We start from the raw sequence: 17,509 nt of genomic DNA, 5'->3' as shown, positions 1-17,509 counted from the left end.
TATGCGCATATAGTCATCTTATTACGCGCCTAGGAAATTGCTAATTTGCCGACACAACTCCTTTGCTTCAATCTCCGTGCTGAAAGAGCCAAATATGTGTTGATCTGGTCGGATCAATAAAGCACGCCCTTGAGATAAACCAGACTCGCTCGACCAATCCAGTTTTTCAGATCCTGTCACCACATCAAAATCCTTACCAAGTCTGAGGGTATTGACCTTAAGGTTGCTGTGATTCTTGATACTGGAGGAAATGGCTTCGTTTAACGTGTTGTCGTTTGCCGGCAACAGAACCGTCCACGCATCAGGAGCACAAAGATCCAGGGTGCTGTACTGTCTTGCTTTGATCTCATCGGCGCTGAACTCTTTGACGTATTCAAGATTGACTGGCTTCAACTGTGGCACCGAGGCTGGTAGCGAGCCTTGTAACCACGCATGTGGTAACCTTGCTCCTCGACGAAAGGTAGGCTTGAAGTGCGACGCATGACCAGGAGTTTGAGTATCGCCGTAGACATAACCGATATGTAAGTTGAGGTTATCGAAATGCTCTCGCTGGTCCTCTACCCCGGCATCAACGTCCTTCATCTTCTCCGGATCGTTGATGGTTTTGAGCAGATTCTTTCGACCCTCGTTGATATCAGATATGCCTGCCGTACCTAGGGCTTTCAATAGACTAAAGATCTTTTGTCCATTCTTGACACTCTGCCGTGAGTTCACCTCAGCAACGTGTCTGCGCTCCTCGGTATAGGAGTCGAGAATACTAGCATTGGCAACCGCATGGTGGGCGTGAGCAATTTTGAAGGCAAGGTTATGGACATCTGCGAGGCCCGAGTTGAGCCCTAGACCGCCTGTGGGTGGAAACGAGTGAGCAGCATCTCCCGCAAGGAATACGTTTCCTTGACGGTATGACTTTGCAACTTTTCGGCTAAGAATCCAAGGGCGATAACTTAATACTTTAGAAGTCACATCTTTACCAATCGCTCCCTTGAGTACCTGTCGACAGAGATCCTCATTCCATGATTCAACCGGGTACTTATCGGAATCGAAATTGGTGATAAGGACGGCGTTTCCTGAAAGATCATATGCAATAATAAAACCAGATGCCATAGGGTCGAATAGCCAGTGAAGCATACCCACACGGTCACCCACCACCTTCCGAAGGTTGGCACTGAAATGAATAGTCATCATAGTCTCATCTAAGAACAAAGGATGTTAGCCATGGCAGCAGAGCATCGAAAAAGTAAAATAGAACCTACATGAATCTTCGCCATCGCTCCCAATGCCCACGTAGTCGCGAACTTTGCTTTTCGCCCCATCGCAGGCTATCACGTATTTAGATCTGACTTTGTAGAGTTGTCCTGTCGCGCGTTCCTCGACCACAGTCGTGACCGAGTCTGTGGTTTGCGTCAAAGAGACAAACGACACCCCTTTTCGGATATCAACAAAATCCTCATCTGAGAGTTTCTCAGCAAGATACTCTTCGAAGTCTGGCTGAGGAATATTGTGGATCATTTCAGGCGTGAAGTTAAGAACTCCCATATCCATGCGCTCATATGGAAGCTGTCCCAGGGCCTGACCAGACAAAGTTGTGAGGAAATTGACCCAATATGCATCGTCTCTTTGAGTACCTAGACGCCTAATGTGATCGATATCTAGACCAAACTGGCGGCATATCTCGAGTGACCTTGGGCATAGGGCATGAGCCTTGGGAGCTCCGAGCCTCTCTGGGTAACGTTCGATAACCAGAACCTTTACACCCAGCTGTGATAAGAGGTAGGCTTGTAGTAGGCCGCTCGGACCCCCTCCAACCACAAGAACAGGCACTTCGACTGCTTCATCGTGGTCGTTGGTGTTATGCCCATTGGTTTTGCCGGCCACAGGGGTAAAGACCTTGTTATCAGCATAACGGTTGAATATTGCGATACCCATTATGGTAGGTATTTTGCGTCAATGGTCTTTTTTACGTAGGATGATAATAAAGTGACGATATATCGACCATGAGAGAAAGAGTCGAGATAGCGATGCAGATATAAATTCCACGTCTTGGCATCCCGCTTGAGCGGGAAAAAGGAACCCGGGTCTGATTCGATGGAGTATGAAGGGGAAACAACCACAACTTTGCAGGGCTTTGGGCTTAATTTCGACTGTCTCACGCTTGAGTTCTGTGTCCAGAAAGTCATGCGGTGGGGAAGAACAAGACACATGCTGGTTTCGTGGAGAAGTTGTGGAGATCCCCACGGTCTCTCCACCCTACAACCCGACCACTGCTTCGGCTTTGCCCGATTGTTGCTGTATGGCGCCGATATAGGAGGCAAATAAACTTAACTATCTAGACGAGGCTCAAAAGATCTTCGGTATTGGAAGAAGACACGCTGACGACTAGTAACAACCATGTCGCTACCCTCCTTCACCCGTAAGCACAAGCCCAGCATATGGCTGGTAGTTCGTTGAAGATTTAACAATTGGAACGCAGGACTGATCCGTTTTATTGCCAAGAATGAACCCTCCGGAATCCTGATTGGTGAGCCTGTATCGGGCAGTGCGGACGTAGGGTTAGCGTTAAGGAACAGCCAAGACGTCTGGGCTTACCTTTTCACTGGGTCTTCAATCCTAGCACCAGGAAACAAGACGGAGAAAAAAGTTCAGGTTGACCGGGTGTTTTCTCCGCTTGCACAGCATGAGGTAGGCACCATTAGGTGCATTGGTCTTAATGTAAGATATCCAATCATCTTTGGTATAAATTTATGATAATTTACTAACTCGCATAACTTCCAGTACAAACAGCATGCCCGAGAGGTAAACCTATCTTTACCAACCGTCCCAACAGTCTTCCTGTTTGTCACTAATCCTCTCCCACCGCCGAATTCAGCTGATTCCCGGTAGAAAGCCAGCCACCAGCCTCAATGATCCCTTCCCATCGCCGGTTCCGCTGCCGAAAATATCGCAGTTGACCGACTCGGCCGATTACGAGGCAGAACTTGCGGTAATCATTGGACGGACTTGCCGTAACGTGACAGAAACCGAAGCCAACGACTACGTTCTTGGATATACGGCCTGCAACGATGTGTCTTCTAGAACCCCCCAATTTCGAGATAGTCAGTGGTCTTTCTCCAAAGGATTTGATGGAGCTTGTCCTCTAGGTGAGTCAAAAGTCACATTGCTTGAATGGGACAGGCTTTTCAACTTATGAAGTAGTTTTGTGAATGATGCTAAAGATCATAGGCCCGACACTGGTATCTCACGAAGTCATATCTGATCCTAATACACTAAAGTTAAGAGGTATCCGAAACGGCCAGGTTGTCCAAGATTGTGGAATAGAGTGAGCAAAGCCCGACAGCATCAAGCAATTGTTATTAACATGTTCGTCAGTGACCTGATCTTCAACGTACCCCAGATTATCAGCTATTTATCTCAAGACACTACCTTGCCAGCAGGGACAGTTATTCTGACCGGAACACCTGCAGGCGTGGGATATGGATGGTCTCCACGACAGACCCTTAAGGCGGGAGACGAGTTCGCAGTGGAAATTCTACCTTTCATTGGCACACTTACAAACATTGTTGAAAACTCGGAATAGGATCAAAGGCATTCGTTACAGTAAGCGGTGAGTTTACCAAGGCCTGTGCTCTGTATTGTTGCTCAAGTTGAGAAAAGAAAAAGAGTCTCGTCGTCACAATATAGAGGAGCTTTGTTGAAAACATGAAATCTTCAATCAATGAATTTAGTTCAGATACGCTAGATATAACACTATCGTGATGATTGAAGAACATCCGATATTATCTATTCTACGAAGATAACAAGAAGAGAAGATGGCGTGGATGTTATTGAACTTTTGGCCAGCGAAGTCGTTACGGTGTTTCCAACGGGCTACTGTATCGTATGACCCAATAGAATCTCGGTCGTAGCTGAGGTCAAGTAACCTCTGACATCCTGTACCAAGAACACTCGTCGATAGAAGCAGAGAGTCACTTGGACCAATTGATTCCTAACTGCCATCACGCACATATCCAGATGTTGTTCGCGTTGGACTGACACCAATTGTACACTACTGGTGCTCACATCCCAGCCACCTTCCACTTGTTAGACTTGATATCATCCGTAGGAATAACTCCAGATTATCTTCTTGTACTCGTACCCGAGTTTGACTCCGCGAAGGGCTTCATACTTTCCATAGCAAGGCATTATCGTCTACTTTTATACTATGATAAGACAGTTACTGCGCACGGGTTCACTCATCTAGCCCCGGAAAACTTCACTTCAAAACGGCCGAGGAGATGAGATGTATATTGAATCTATCTCGAACCGCGCAAAGGAACCGCCTTTGTTTCATCTGGAAGGATGTAGTTCCTCTAAGTGTCCAATATTTCATGAGTCTATGAGTCTTGGTGAATGGACGAAACTAATTCGTGATCAACTCGACAACTCATTATACATGGTCATCCAATCCGCCTCCTCGACTCTCTGTTTAAAGTTCATGCTCCCCACAGACGTGACCAGGATTAAGTTCTTGTTCCCCGCAAACCCCGCGACTTCTCCACATGAAGTACCACTTGCCTTCACCATCACGCTGTCCAGTCAGCATCTTTCGTCTAGCAGACCTCTTTCTAGGTGACAAGTAGGGAATCGATCTCGATACGGACCATCACGCCTCCAGCTCCCTGGGTTCATCTAATCAAAATTGGGTCAAGCGCATCAAGCTGATTAAACGGTGATCTTTGCGCCCGCTTACTGGCCTTAGAATCCTGCACCCCAGGATCTGGGGGCGGGGTCTGCCTCTGACCTGGGGTATAAGAGGAGAGGAATAGTCAAAGCTATCCCGTCTCCCTGGGATACCTACCTACCATCTCGGTTATTCAGTGCCGATTTGTTCTTACTACATACAATATGTCAAACCAACAGGATCCCGATGCTATGACCCATATCGAGACAACAACCAGCACTCGACCACCTGGGACAGAACTTCTCTACGATAACGACAATATTGGAGCATCGACAAACCATCTGCAATATGTCAAGGACAAGCAGGGAAACCACATTATTCTTGTGCCCCAGCCTTCTACCACAGACCCAAATGATCCGCTCAGATGGTCAAAAGCCAAGAAATGGATCGTTTTCCTTAATGGCGTCTTCTACGCCTTTATGGGAAGTGTTACGGGCCCAATCATGGCTGCGGGCATGATACCATTGACACAAAAATTTGGTGTTTCGCTGCAGAAGCTGACTTATGCGAACGGTGCCACTTTGATATGTCAAGGTGTTGGGAATCTCTTCTGGATGTGAGCCAATCAATTCTCTAATCTGCCCGTGTCGCCCGGCTCTCATCACTAATTCATTCTAGGCCCTTCGCTATCAAATCCGGCAGGCGACCAGTTTACTTGCTCTCTAATTTATTGATGGGCGTAGCATGTATCTGGCTTGGCATTGCATCGAACGCTACATACATACCTTTCGTCATCGGCCGCGCCTTTCTTGGCTTATTCGAAGCTCCCATCGAATCGATTGTCCCAACAACTATAACTGATACATTCTTTCTCCACGAGCGTGGGGCCATGGTTTCGATATATGGTCTTTCCGTTCTTAGTGGTAACGAGCTCGGGCCTTTGGTAAGAGTAGCATCGGCGTTCGTTTTGTACGGCTACTAACGTGGAATACGTCAAGTTCTCGGCCCTGATCATCCAGTACCTTAGTATGGCATGGGCATTCTACATTGTAGCCATGTTCATCGGCTTCAATTGTCTCACGATGTTTTTCTTCATGGCAGAGACAAAATACACGAACTCGCGCTTCTCGACAAGCTTGGAAATTGTTGAGCAGGTTCAACCAGATCCGAGAAAGATCTGCGCTGAAAATATCGAGGATATCCGCAGAGGCTCGTGTAATGACTCGGAAACCCAGCCTTCTGGTCCGCAGAAAGACAGCTATCTCAAAGAGCTTCTACCATTTCGGAAAGCCGACCCCGAGATTTCTCTACTCAAGGTTTTCCTCCGACCATTTGCTCTTGTGTGCTATCCCACCGTGTTGTGGGCATCCATGACATACGGTGTATCGCTTGGCTGGAATGTCATAATTGGTTCCACCGTGGCCCAACTTTTCGGAGAACAATACGGATTTGACTCTCAAGCCCAGGGACTAGTTTTTCTGTCACTGTTCGCGGGTTCAATTGTTGGCGCATGGCTCTGTGGTTCTGTTTCTGACTCTTGTGCTAACTACCTTACACGCAAAAACGGTGGTATTCGAGAGCCCGAGATGAGATTGCCTACAATGTGTATGGGCACATTATTGCTGTTGTTTGGAAGCCTCATGGCAGGTCTGACATACCACTACCACTCGCATTGGGCGGGACCTGTTATAGGGTTGGGCGTATTGACTGCGGGAGCGCAGATTGGTGTTTCTCTTTCAATGAGCTATGCTCTGGACTGCCACAAGGAGGTTAGTAATCTCTGATGATGAATTATTGTCGGACTAACTCAGTCAACAGCTCTCTGTGGAGTTGATGGTGACAATCGCATCTCTGAAGTCCCTCATGGCCTGGATATGGACATGGGTGATCAATGACTGGATTGTAAGCAGTAGCATGCTTACCGTCTTTATGATAATCGCCGCTATCAATGTTGCGGTTCATTTGACGACGATTGGTTTATATTTAAGGGGTAAGAACATTCGCATTTGGCTATTCGAAAAGGATTTTCTCCGGAGGTTTAAGCTGGAGTAGGATGCTCAAGGATGCTAGTCAATAGCTTTCAAGTCTCCAGACTAGCCAGCCTTCTTCCAATACGTAATGTTAACGTGTATGAAGCAATGTTGAGAAAGTAACCCTGCGTTATGTATCGTTCAATATTGTGATCACTATGCCGCATCTTTGACATATCATAGCTTCACCTCTTGGCTTAACTACCCAATGCAAAACTGAATTTGAGGGAACGTCGTCGGGATTATCTTGCAAGTGGTGGTGAGTCTCTGTGGGGGGTGATGACCCACTACTCTATAAAAAACAACTTACTGGAACCTCAAATGAGCCAACACCTGGGTCTCTTCGAGTAACTGTTTATCTGACGTTGTCTAACCACATGTTGGCCTTGAGCAATGGCTGAGGGAGGCTGAGAACGCTTTAGGCCAATTGAGTGTAGGAATTTTGGCGACAGGGGACCATCACAGCACAAAAGACACCAGTGTAGCATCATGTTACTGCCCCTTAGTTGAGCGATCACTGGTAGCTCGCTAGCCATGGCCCCCAGACTAGCTGGTATAGGCGTACGTGCCGATGGGTTTGAACTTAGCGGATGTGTTGACAACTGTAAATAATCAGAGAACATGTCTCACAGTTACCAGACGAAAATTTGGGATTCTCTACATCAACTATGCTAGCATCTATACGTCAACCCGTGTCCGAATCTGAAAAGAGGACTGATAGCATCGTAGGGAACATCAGACCGCGAATTTACAACCGCTTCCGTCAATGAGGGCAAGCCGAATGGAAGTTTACCCTATGGTTTCGCAACGCCCAACACGACATGCCATAGTTTACCATGACGGTCGCTGCTGATGCCACCAACTCAGGTATAACCGCCGGTCTATTGAGGTAAATGTCGACGATTGCGCACGTTTTCTCGAGAATTTTATCAAGTTGAGCTTTGTCTTGCTGTAAGAATTCCAGCGACCCGGCATGGAAAAACTTTTCGAATTGTCCAGGCCGGTCATCAAATGGTGTCTTCAGTCTGAGCAGAGCAAAATCTGCCTCATCGGGTTCGTGGACCACATGGAAACCTCGAGCCTCTACAGCCTCATCCTGAGCAGAATTTGTCATTATTGCAGCTAATGCAAGCTAAACTTCGAGTTCTCCTTCTTAGTTACTTCCTCTTAAGGTAATTATTTTATTAAATACTTAAATCTATGCTAGATAGGCCAGTTTGAAGCCATAGTAAGAACCAAGGTTTATTTTAGAATATTACTTAAGAATATTGTAAAATATTATAGATTTATTAGCTTAAAGTTGGGCTGTAACGGTTGCACAAGCCATTAAACCACAGGGCAAAAGACCGGGCCATAATCGCTATGCAAGCAATCATGGGTATGCTACAGCTGCCTTATAGAAGCCTTACAGCGCTGTTACGGGCACGAATCGTAATATGAGCTTTATATAATAGATTTTATATATATTACCTATTAATTCTTTATATTAATCTTACTCTTCTTTTTATTTACTTATTTTATATTACTTTATCTTTTTCTTTATACTTATTTAGTACTTTAACTTTAAATTATTTAATATAAATCTTCTTATAACTAATATAAGTAGTTTTATTAATATAAAGATTATATATTAAATATTATAACCCTAGCAGTTACGTTATGTATACCCTATAAAAACTCCATGCAAGGCATTAGCCATAGGGACCCATCTAACTTATACTAACTAACCAACGCCCTTATTATGTTAGAACGACAGATATTAGAATGCTGCGCGCCAGGAATGCCGCATACTAGAAACGATTCGACCCTAAGTCTTATTGCTCCTTATATAATCACTTTAGTATATAAAACATATTTATTAGCACTTTTATAGAACTTAGCTTACTAGCTATTAATAAAGCATCTTTATATTAATAAGCCTAAACTGCATTACTTAATTATTAAGAGATATAATACTTTGCATTACTTAGTATTATACCTTATATTATCTATAAATATAAACCTAGTATAGATTAGTTTACCTATTTAGAAACCTAACTGTTATATATTAATAGCTCTTATTTAGACCATACTATATAACACTAAGTAATATCTATGTAATGGCACCTGCTACTTTAAACCGCCCTTTAACTGCAGGACGTACCTAGTATAGTACTCCGACTAAGGAATTAAGACCCCTTGTAGAAGAGCTGTAGGAGATCCTAATGGAAACAGATAAAGAGGAAGAAGAAATATAAAGCCCTCCTATCTATCTAAACTCCTATAAGGATGAAGTTAAGAAACTTAAGAAAAGACTTTATGACCTAGGAAAATAATATAATACCCTCTTGGATAATGCTAAGAACAACGCTAAGATCGCGCAGAACAGGATCGAGGCCTTAGAGAAGAAGGTGGCCAACCTCGCCGAAATAGCAGACTTACTCGGAAAGACAGCCGAGAACAGTCAGAAGCTATATAAGGAATACATTAAGTATACTATAGCTCTTGCTGCTACTAGAAAAAATCCCAGAGAAATCCTTAGACCTTATTAACCTAATTCGTTTAATAGTAATGCTAATAAATTATAAGGATTCCTTACTAGCCTCTAGAGCTACTAGATGTATTACCTAATTTAGTTTACTACTAAAGAACTATAAGTTTAATATAGAATAGGATTCCTTAAGGATAAGGTACTATGAATAATAGAACCTATTATCTGCGACTATGTTAATAATCTACCCTATAAATAGAAGTAAATAACTAAATATATCTATAAAAAATATAAATACTTTAAATCTGAACTTAGGAATACTTTTGGAATTATAAATAAAAAATAAATAGCAGAAATAAAGATCTAATAACTTAAATAAAGAGGATTAGCTGCAGACTATTTAGCTAAATATTACTACTAGGTAGCTAAGCTAAACTAGGGCAAAGAGGCCTATATGGCATAAGTATACTTAGGACTTAAGTCTGAGGTTAAAGATGCTATAGTAAATATTAGACCTAAGCCTAAGGATTTAAATAAACTTATTAGTATTGCTATAGAGATTAATAACTAGCAGTATAAATAATATAAGGAGAAATAAGCCGAAAAGCACAGAGGATTATATAATCCCTGATAAAATACTAAACAGCAGAACGCCAATCAGGGAAGGAAGAGATATATTAATACTTAATATAGCACTAAACCAGGACCTATGGTCCTCGGGGCCATATAACAGGATAACAACAAAAGACCCCATAATATAACTAAGGTTAAGTGTTATAATTATAACTAATTCGGATATATTGCTAATAAATATCTGGAACCTAAGAGACCTAGAGACCCTAACTAAGGTAAGCAAATATTAGGAGTAACTAATAAACAGGACCCCTAAATAGCCATATAAACCTAGGTTCTAGGTATAACACGAAGTGCTTATAACATGGCATAAGGCACCGCGCTGCAAGGAAGCATTAGGCCCTAAGTGGGATGGCGCCTGCACCCTAATAGTATAGCTAGCCTGCCATAAGATAACTTCCTAACCGAAGAAGATATAAAAGCAGGGAATACTCTATAAATTCCTATGCCGTATAAAGAAAAATCAAATATATACTGCAGGGAAGCACGAAAAGACCTAGCCTATAGGGACAAAGAATGCAGAAAATGGCGAGAAACTAGTAAAAGGAGAAGAGAAGAAGCTAAGGCGGAAACAGCGCCTACTAAAACACTAGGCATAGTGAGAGAATAAAGACTCTCAAAATAAGAAATCAGGGAGTACCTCGAGGGGTTATAAAGGAAAGGAGCTACCCCTAATAAGGATAAGTAACCTAAAGTAATCTAATAAATCGATAATATCCTAGTTAGGACTACTCTATAAAGTACAGAGGAGGCCTAGAAAAAAGAATATAAAGCCGGAAATTATATCTATATATAGAGACACTAGAACGCCTAAAGCATAGGGCATAGAGGAGGAGCAGCTAGATAAGTAGTATAAGAACTTTGCAAATAAGATAAATAACTTGAGTAAAAATAGAAATAGAAGTATAAGCCACTCTATGATGAATTCGGAGCCTAGATATATATTATATATAAAGACTTCTGCCTATAAGGAGCTAGTAAATATAGAAATACTAATGAGTTAGAAATAATACTAGTCAGAGCTTACTATACTAATAATGCCACGAACCTGCTATATAAGGAAGAAAAGTATAACTAATAGGATGACATTTAGATACTCCCTACCTATAAATAATATAAGCATATATCGTAGATCTCTTATAAGTACTATTGGTATAATATATATAAGTAAGAAAAGCTTAATAATAATTGTTTTCTAATTATGATTCCTAGAATACCTAATAATAAACCCTACTTTAAGGAGGAAATAGAAGGATATATACCCTTTATCTGATATAATAATCTCGGAGTATTAGAGCTATGATTTAGTATGGCCTATTACCGCGAGATTTAGAAAAATAAGAACCTCTGTTAAGGAATTAGATAAATAACACAGGGGATTATAAAAGCCGAAAAGGAATTTAAAACCCTAACCCTGGAAGAAATCTAAAAGGGAAAGATTAAGTTTGTTAATCTAGGGAAATATAAGCGCAAAGAAAAAGAAGAGTGTATATAAGAAGCCTATAAGCGGCTAGAGAAATATCTCTACAATAAGGAAGATATAGAATAAGAATACACTATTAAACCCCTTGACCTTAGCGAAGGATTTAATTAAGTTTTAATTGATAATACTAGTTCGGAAGATATAATATTAGATAGTGAACTTAAAGCTATAGATGAATTCTTTAGGATACCTTATAATATAAGAAGGAAGCCTATAGATGAATAGAAGAAAGTATAGTAATAATAGTATAGATACGAATTAGAACTTATAAAGGAATGATAAGAATTAAGTAAGGTAGACTATATTGAAGGATATATAGATCTAGAAAAATGTTACTAACTATACCTCGAAAATATCAGAGCATTACATAATAGGCAGATAATAGAATCCAAAAGATATAAAGTATATCTAAAGATACTAGAAGAATAGTATAAAGAATTAGAAATATACTTCTAATAATAACTATTTAATAATAAATTTATTAATAATAATTATACTAATAGCAAAGAATGTATAGATAGCGACTATAAATAAACTTATAAGGACGCCTTAGGAAAAAAAGTATATTACCTGTAATAATAGAGCTATAGGAAAGCATTAGATAAGAATAGATAAGACCCGTGCCTATAAGTGCTCTAGGAGCTATATAAGATAACAGACCTAATTGCCTAGTGCTATAAGCTTAGATTAAGGGAAGATAGCTAAATACATAGATTAATAGTAAAGCAAAGAAGAACTTTATTAATCTAAGGATAGTTATAAAGCTAGGACTACTATAGAAGAAGAAGTAATTATTATACTGACTTATAAATGCAGAAGGATAGTATTTTAATTATAATAATGGTATTATAGATTAAGAGATTAATTACCTTAAGGTCTGTATCAGAGGAAAGAATTAAGGGATAAGTTTTAATATTATACCTTTAGGAGAGAATATAGATATTCTACTTAGTATAAACTAGCTTAGATAATAAAACCTATATATTAACTAGAGGACTAGCCAGATTACTTTCCCTAGTGACCCTAACAGTAATAGTAAAATAATTATAATAAGCAAGAAGAGATCTTAATCTATGACTAAAGGAGAAAGTATAGAATGGCATAGAATAAAGATTTTACTACCTCTAAAAGGAGTATAACATAAGCATAAGAGAGGCCAGAGAAAGAAAACAGAGATCCTAGGCATTTTCTAATAATAAGATCTACAAAAGGACAGACTACTAACTATAAGCTAGGACTAACTTAAGAATATTCTAAAGGAATATTAGATATATAATAAATTATTTAGAGAAGAACTAGAAATAAAAGTCCCTAAATATAGCTAATAGGACTATGAAATTAAACTTATAGATAAAAACTTACTATTTTAAAAGATTTACCTGTTAAATTAGGGAGAATTAGAAGTTTAGAGATAATATATTAATAAAATAATCTAGAAAGGATATATCAGAGAATTAACCTTGCTAGTAGGATTAGTAATGTTTTTTATATTAAAGAAGAACAGAAAGCCATGACTTATTATAAACTATAGAGGAGTTAATATATATACTATTAAAGACTAAACCCCTCTTCTGCTTATTACAGAACTTAAGGATTAGTTATAAGGCAAAAAGATTTTTATAGCTTTAGACCTTAAAGGGGTATATAACCTTATCTATATTAAGGAAGGAGATAAATAGAAGATAGCATTTAGGACCAGATTTAGACTGTTTAAATACCTGGTAATGCTATTTGGTCTTACTAACACACCTATAACATTTTAGTAAATAATTAATAGTATACTTTAATAATATCTTAATATCTTTATAGTCTATTACCTAGATAATATCTTAATCTTCTTAGATAGTAAAAAAGAATATAAAAAATATATTTATAAGGTTTTAAAAACACTATAAGATGCCAAGTTACTAGTCGAATTAGAGAAAAGTTACTTTTATATTATAAAGGTAGACTTCTTAGGATATACTATTATACCCAGAGAAATCCAAATAGAGAAAAAGAAAGTATCTGTAGTAATAAAATAGAAGGTACCTAGTAACATTAAAGAAATACAAGCCTTTCTAGGCTTTGCTAACTACTATAGATAATTTATTAAGGACTTTAGTAAGATTATAAACCCCTTGATAGAACTTATAAAGAAGGATAAACCCTTTGCCTAGAATAATAAGGCATAAAAAGCCTTTAATAGGCTTAAATAATTAATCCTTAGCAAACCTATATTAATAATATTTAATCTAAATAAAGAAATTAAACTAGAAATAAATTTATTAGATTTTGTATTAGGAGGATAAATTAGTTAATAAGATAATACAGGAAAATTACACCCTATTATATTCTACTTATATAAGTTATATAAAGCAGAACTTAACTACCTAATCTATAATAAGGAGTTCCTAGCTATTATTAACTGCTTTAAGGAGTTTAGATACTACTTAATAAGAAGTAAGCACTAAGTTAAGGTATATACTAACTACTAAAATATTTCATACTTCGCTATAATATATAAACTTAACCGATAATAATTATATTATATAGAATATCTATATAAGTTCGATTTTATAATTATTTATTATAAGGGATCCGAAAATAAAAGAGCAGATATAATTAGTTACTAACTAAATTATAATACTGGTATTACTAAAGCTAAAGAATAAGTGCTAGAAAAGAATAATAAGGGAGAATATTAATTTACTTAGTAGATATAAACCTTAGGATAGATAGAAGTAAAAGTAACTAAAGAAATCCTAGGAGACCTATAAGAATTTATCTAAGAATTCTATATATACCTACTAAGTAAATACTAAGGTATTACTAAAACCTTTAAAAGACTATTGCAGTAAGGCTATAAGGTTTTAAGAAAGGAAGTAGAGAAAACAGTTAAATAATATAACCTCTGCATAAAAACTAAGTTATAATAATATAAACTATATAAAGAACTATAGCTACTACCAGTAGTATAATAACTATAGGACTTAATTATAATAGACTTTATAACTAAGCTATCCTTATCTAAAGAACCCTTAACTGAAATCTTCTATAATAGTATTATAGTTATAATAGATTAATTTATAAAGTTCTTATATTACCTACCCTATAAAGAGGTAATAGATACAGAAGAACTTGCCTACCTTTTCTATAGAAATATTATTAGTATATATAGGTTACCTATAGAAATCCTTTTAGATAGAGGACTTATATTTGCAGCTAAGTTTTAGTAAGCACTTATGGCACTACTAGGACTAAATCACTGGCTTACTATAGTATTTAGACCTTAGGTAGATAGATAAATAGAATAAATAAATTAAGTGCTAGAATAATATCTCTGGTGTTATATTAACTATAAATAGAATAACTAGGTTAAAAAATTACTATATGCCTAGTTAGTATATAATACTGCCTATAATAAAAGCATAAAGCTTATACCAGCCTATACTAATTTCAGATTTATATTAGATATATATTATAAAGCATAAAGACCTAAAATTACTAACCCTATAGTAATTATTAAGAGTAATAATTTAAAGAATCTATATAATAAACTCTAGATAGAACTAGAATTTATAAGAAAAAGGATATAATATTACTATAACCCTAAGAGAGTAGGAGGCCTTACCTTTTTAGAGAGAGATATAATATACCTATCTATAAAAAACATTACTATAAAATAATTAAGTTATAAACTTAACTTTAAATATATTAGACCTTATAAGATTATTAAGAAGGTTTTAAAAAATAATTATAAACTAGACTTATTATTAAAGGTTAAGCTTTATCTAATCTTTTATATTTTACTACTTAAATTAGTAGAAGGCATAATATAAGTCAGAATAGATAATAAGCTAATAGAGGTAGAAGGACCAGAAGTCTATAAAACAGAGGAAATTAAGGATATATAAAAGATTAATAGATAAATAATATACCTAGTTAAATAGAAAAATTACCTAGAAAGCGAAAATATATAAGAACTGCTAAAACACCTTGCTAATGCTTAATGACTCCTAAAGAATTTCTACTAGAATTAAATAAAGGCAAAGTATTAAGGAAATTATCCCCTAAACTAAGAGCAAACTAGTTAATATTATTCAGGATATAATTAACCTAGAGGTCCTTTACTAACATACTTTTATAAGCATCTAATATTAATAATAAGTTATCTTATTGCTCTACCTCCTGCAAGCCCTAATAAGTAGCCTTGGAATGCTTCTCTCTTATCCTACTCTTGATTTTGCAGATATATAATAAATAACCAGCAGTAGCAGCTAAATAGGACTGCAAGGCAGTTATTTCCTTATAAAGCCTAAGTAGGTCTTTACTAGCTTTATTCTTATTATTTTCTAACTTCTTTTCCTGCTTTATTAAAGTTATTACTTAAGAAAGTTAGCACTTAAGGAATAAATAGCAAGCTATAAGAGATAACTTATATAAGGAAGTAACCTATATGCTATTATAGGATTTTTTACTTTAAATATACTTATTATAATAACTAAAGTCTGCAGATATTATATACCGCTTATTCCTATAAAAATAATAAGTATAAGGTATTTCGGCTTTATCTCTAAAGTCGCAGATAGAATTAGCTAGCGCAGTAATCTTATGCTTTTTACGAATTTACTTAAGTTCTTTATTAACCTTATAAGATTAATAAGATTTATAAGAATACTATTTAGAAATATAATTAGATATTATATAATATAATAGTAAAAGGGTTAAGTTAGAACTAACTAAAAGAAGGATTTAGCAGCTAGGATAATAGGTCTTAGGGATAAGACCTAACAGAGGGGAGAGATTATATTATAACCTTAGCGGTTATATTATATATACCCTACAAAAACTCTATGCAAGGCATTAGCCATAGGGACCTATCTAACTTATACTAACTAACTAACGCCCTTATTATATTAGAACGATAGATATTAGAATACTGCGCGCTAGGAATGCCGCGCGCCAGAAATAATTTAACCCCAAGTCTTATCGCTCCTTATATAATCACTTTAGTATATAAAATACATTTATTAGCACTTTTATAGAACTTAGCTTACTAGCTATTAATAAAGCATCTTTATATTAATAAGCCTAAACTATATTACTTAATTATTAAGAGATATGATACTTTGCATTGCTTAGTATTACGCCCTATGTTATCTGCAAACATAAACCTAGTACAGACTAGTTTACCTATTTGGAAACCTAACTGTTATATTAAAGCCTTTAATTACCTTAGGTTATTAATATTATTATTATTACTTATAAACCTATATCTATTTTAAATAAAACTAACCTAGCCTATTTAAAAGTATTATTATAAAGGCCTATAAAGTATTATAATCCTAGTAGTTATATTATATATACCTTATATTTTCTTCTAATTATAAATAATTACTATATGCTAAGGGATTTTATAAATAACCACTAAGGCTTAATTACTAGTAATTAACCAAAAATACTAATAATTCATAGGAATTACTAGTAACCCTAAGAATTACTTAGTAACTACCTCTTTAGGCTATAATTATATTTAAGTATATAAAATATATTTATTAGTATTTTTATAGGACTTAGATTATTAGCTATCAATAAAGTATTTTTATATTAATAAGCCTAATACATATTACTTAATTATTAAGAGATATAATACTTTATAACTGCTTAATATTATACCTTACTTAACTCCGTGCCATTTCGCCGAATTAAACGTCAACGCGCAGGCGTAACTTCTCTATCTCCGCGAAAAGCGATGTCACATGCGAACGTGTCGATTAAGCTCGCTTGCATGGACTCCTCCACTCGAGACTAATACTTGCTTTCAATCGGACACTTATTGACAAAGAGAAGCCGCCTTATCATAGAATCAATTCTACTGTACATATCCATTCTTGCATTAGAGTATATCAAGAAGCCAAATCTTGTTACATATGTATTTATTATTCTATCAGACGCTGCTACTCTTTCAGTTTATATATATAGTAGCAGCTTCTTCACTGCTGTCGTCTGCCTGTACTATAAAAATCCCTCAAACACCGCGGGGAGGCGGAAGGCGGAAGGAAAAAAGGTTAAGGAAGGTAGAAGGAATAGGATAAAAGTGAGAAAAGGAGAGGCAAGAATGTGCACAAACGAAAAGTAGACAATCCAGCAGGATTTTGATGATCCTTTGTACAGTAGGGCTGATGCCTCAGACGTAAGAGCATAGGACGTTCCTTGCGGCTTCTTGGTACTTAGCTTTGCTTCCAATCTGTTTG

At 37.0% G+C, this 17,509-nt stretch overlaps 4 protein-coding genes across 4 annotated transcripts; 2 read left to right on the top strand and 2 right to left on the bottom strand.

The window, feature by feature from the left end:
• Window positions 1–21: 21 nt before the first annotated feature.
• On the bottom strand, window positions 22–1,926 carry FOBCDRAFT_244093 (FAD binding domain-containing protein; the record flags this gene model as incomplete). The annotated part of the gene is made up of 2 exons (XM_054707080.1): window positions 22–1,193; window positions 1,254–1,926. The coding sequence occupies 2 exons, from the start codon at window positions 1,924–1,926 to the stop codon at window positions 22–24; spliced, it is 1,845 nt and encodes a 614-aa protein (XP_054563055.1).
• Window positions 1,927–2,388: 462 nt separating this feature from the next.
• On the top strand, window positions 2,389–3,574 carry FOBCDRAFT_279968 (homoprotocatechuate catabolism bifunctional isomerase/decarboxylase; the record flags this gene model as incomplete). The annotated part of the gene is made up of 6 exons (XM_054707079.1): window positions 2,389–2,410; window positions 2,471–2,709; window positions 2,773–2,831; window positions 2,881–3,137; window positions 3,220–3,316; window positions 3,367–3,574. 6 exons carry the CDS (start codon window positions 2,389–2,391, stop codon window positions 3,572–3,574), a joined length of 882 nt encoding a protein of 293 aa, XP_054563054.1.
• A 1,334-nt stretch (window positions 3,575–4,908) lies between these two features.
• FOBCDRAFT_145381 (major facilitator superfamily domain-containing protein) lies at window positions 4,909–6,709 on the top strand (the record flags this gene model as incomplete). Its single annotated transcript, XM_059608213.1, has 4 exons — window positions 4,909–5,273; window positions 5,336–5,600; window positions 5,656–6,426; window positions 6,476–6,709. The coding sequence occupies 4 exons, from the start codon at window positions 4,909–4,911 to the stop codon at window positions 6,707–6,709; spliced, it is 1,635 nt and encodes a 544-aa protein (XP_059465960.1).
• A 347-nt stretch (window positions 6,710–7,056) lies between these two features.
• Window positions 7,057–7,801, bottom strand: FOBCDRAFT_207069 (uncharacterized protein; the record flags this gene model as incomplete). Its single annotated transcript, XM_059609187.1, has 3 exons — window positions 7,057–7,103; window positions 7,253–7,289; window positions 7,523–7,801. 3 exons carry the CDS (start codon window positions 7,799–7,801, stop codon window positions 7,057–7,059), a joined length of 363 nt encoding a protein of 120 aa, XP_059467907.1.
• Window positions 7,802–17,509: the final 9,708 nt, after the last annotated feature.

The sequence above is a fragment of the Fusarium oxysporum genome, chromosome X, assembly GCF_013085055.1.
Source record: "Fusarium oxysporum Fo47 chromosome X, complete sequence".
NCBI classification, from domain to species: Eukaryota; Fungi; Ascomycota; class Sordariomycetes; order Hypocreales; family Nectriaceae; genus Fusarium; species Fusarium oxysporum.
This window is presented reverse-complemented; position numbering and strand designations above follow the sequence as displayed.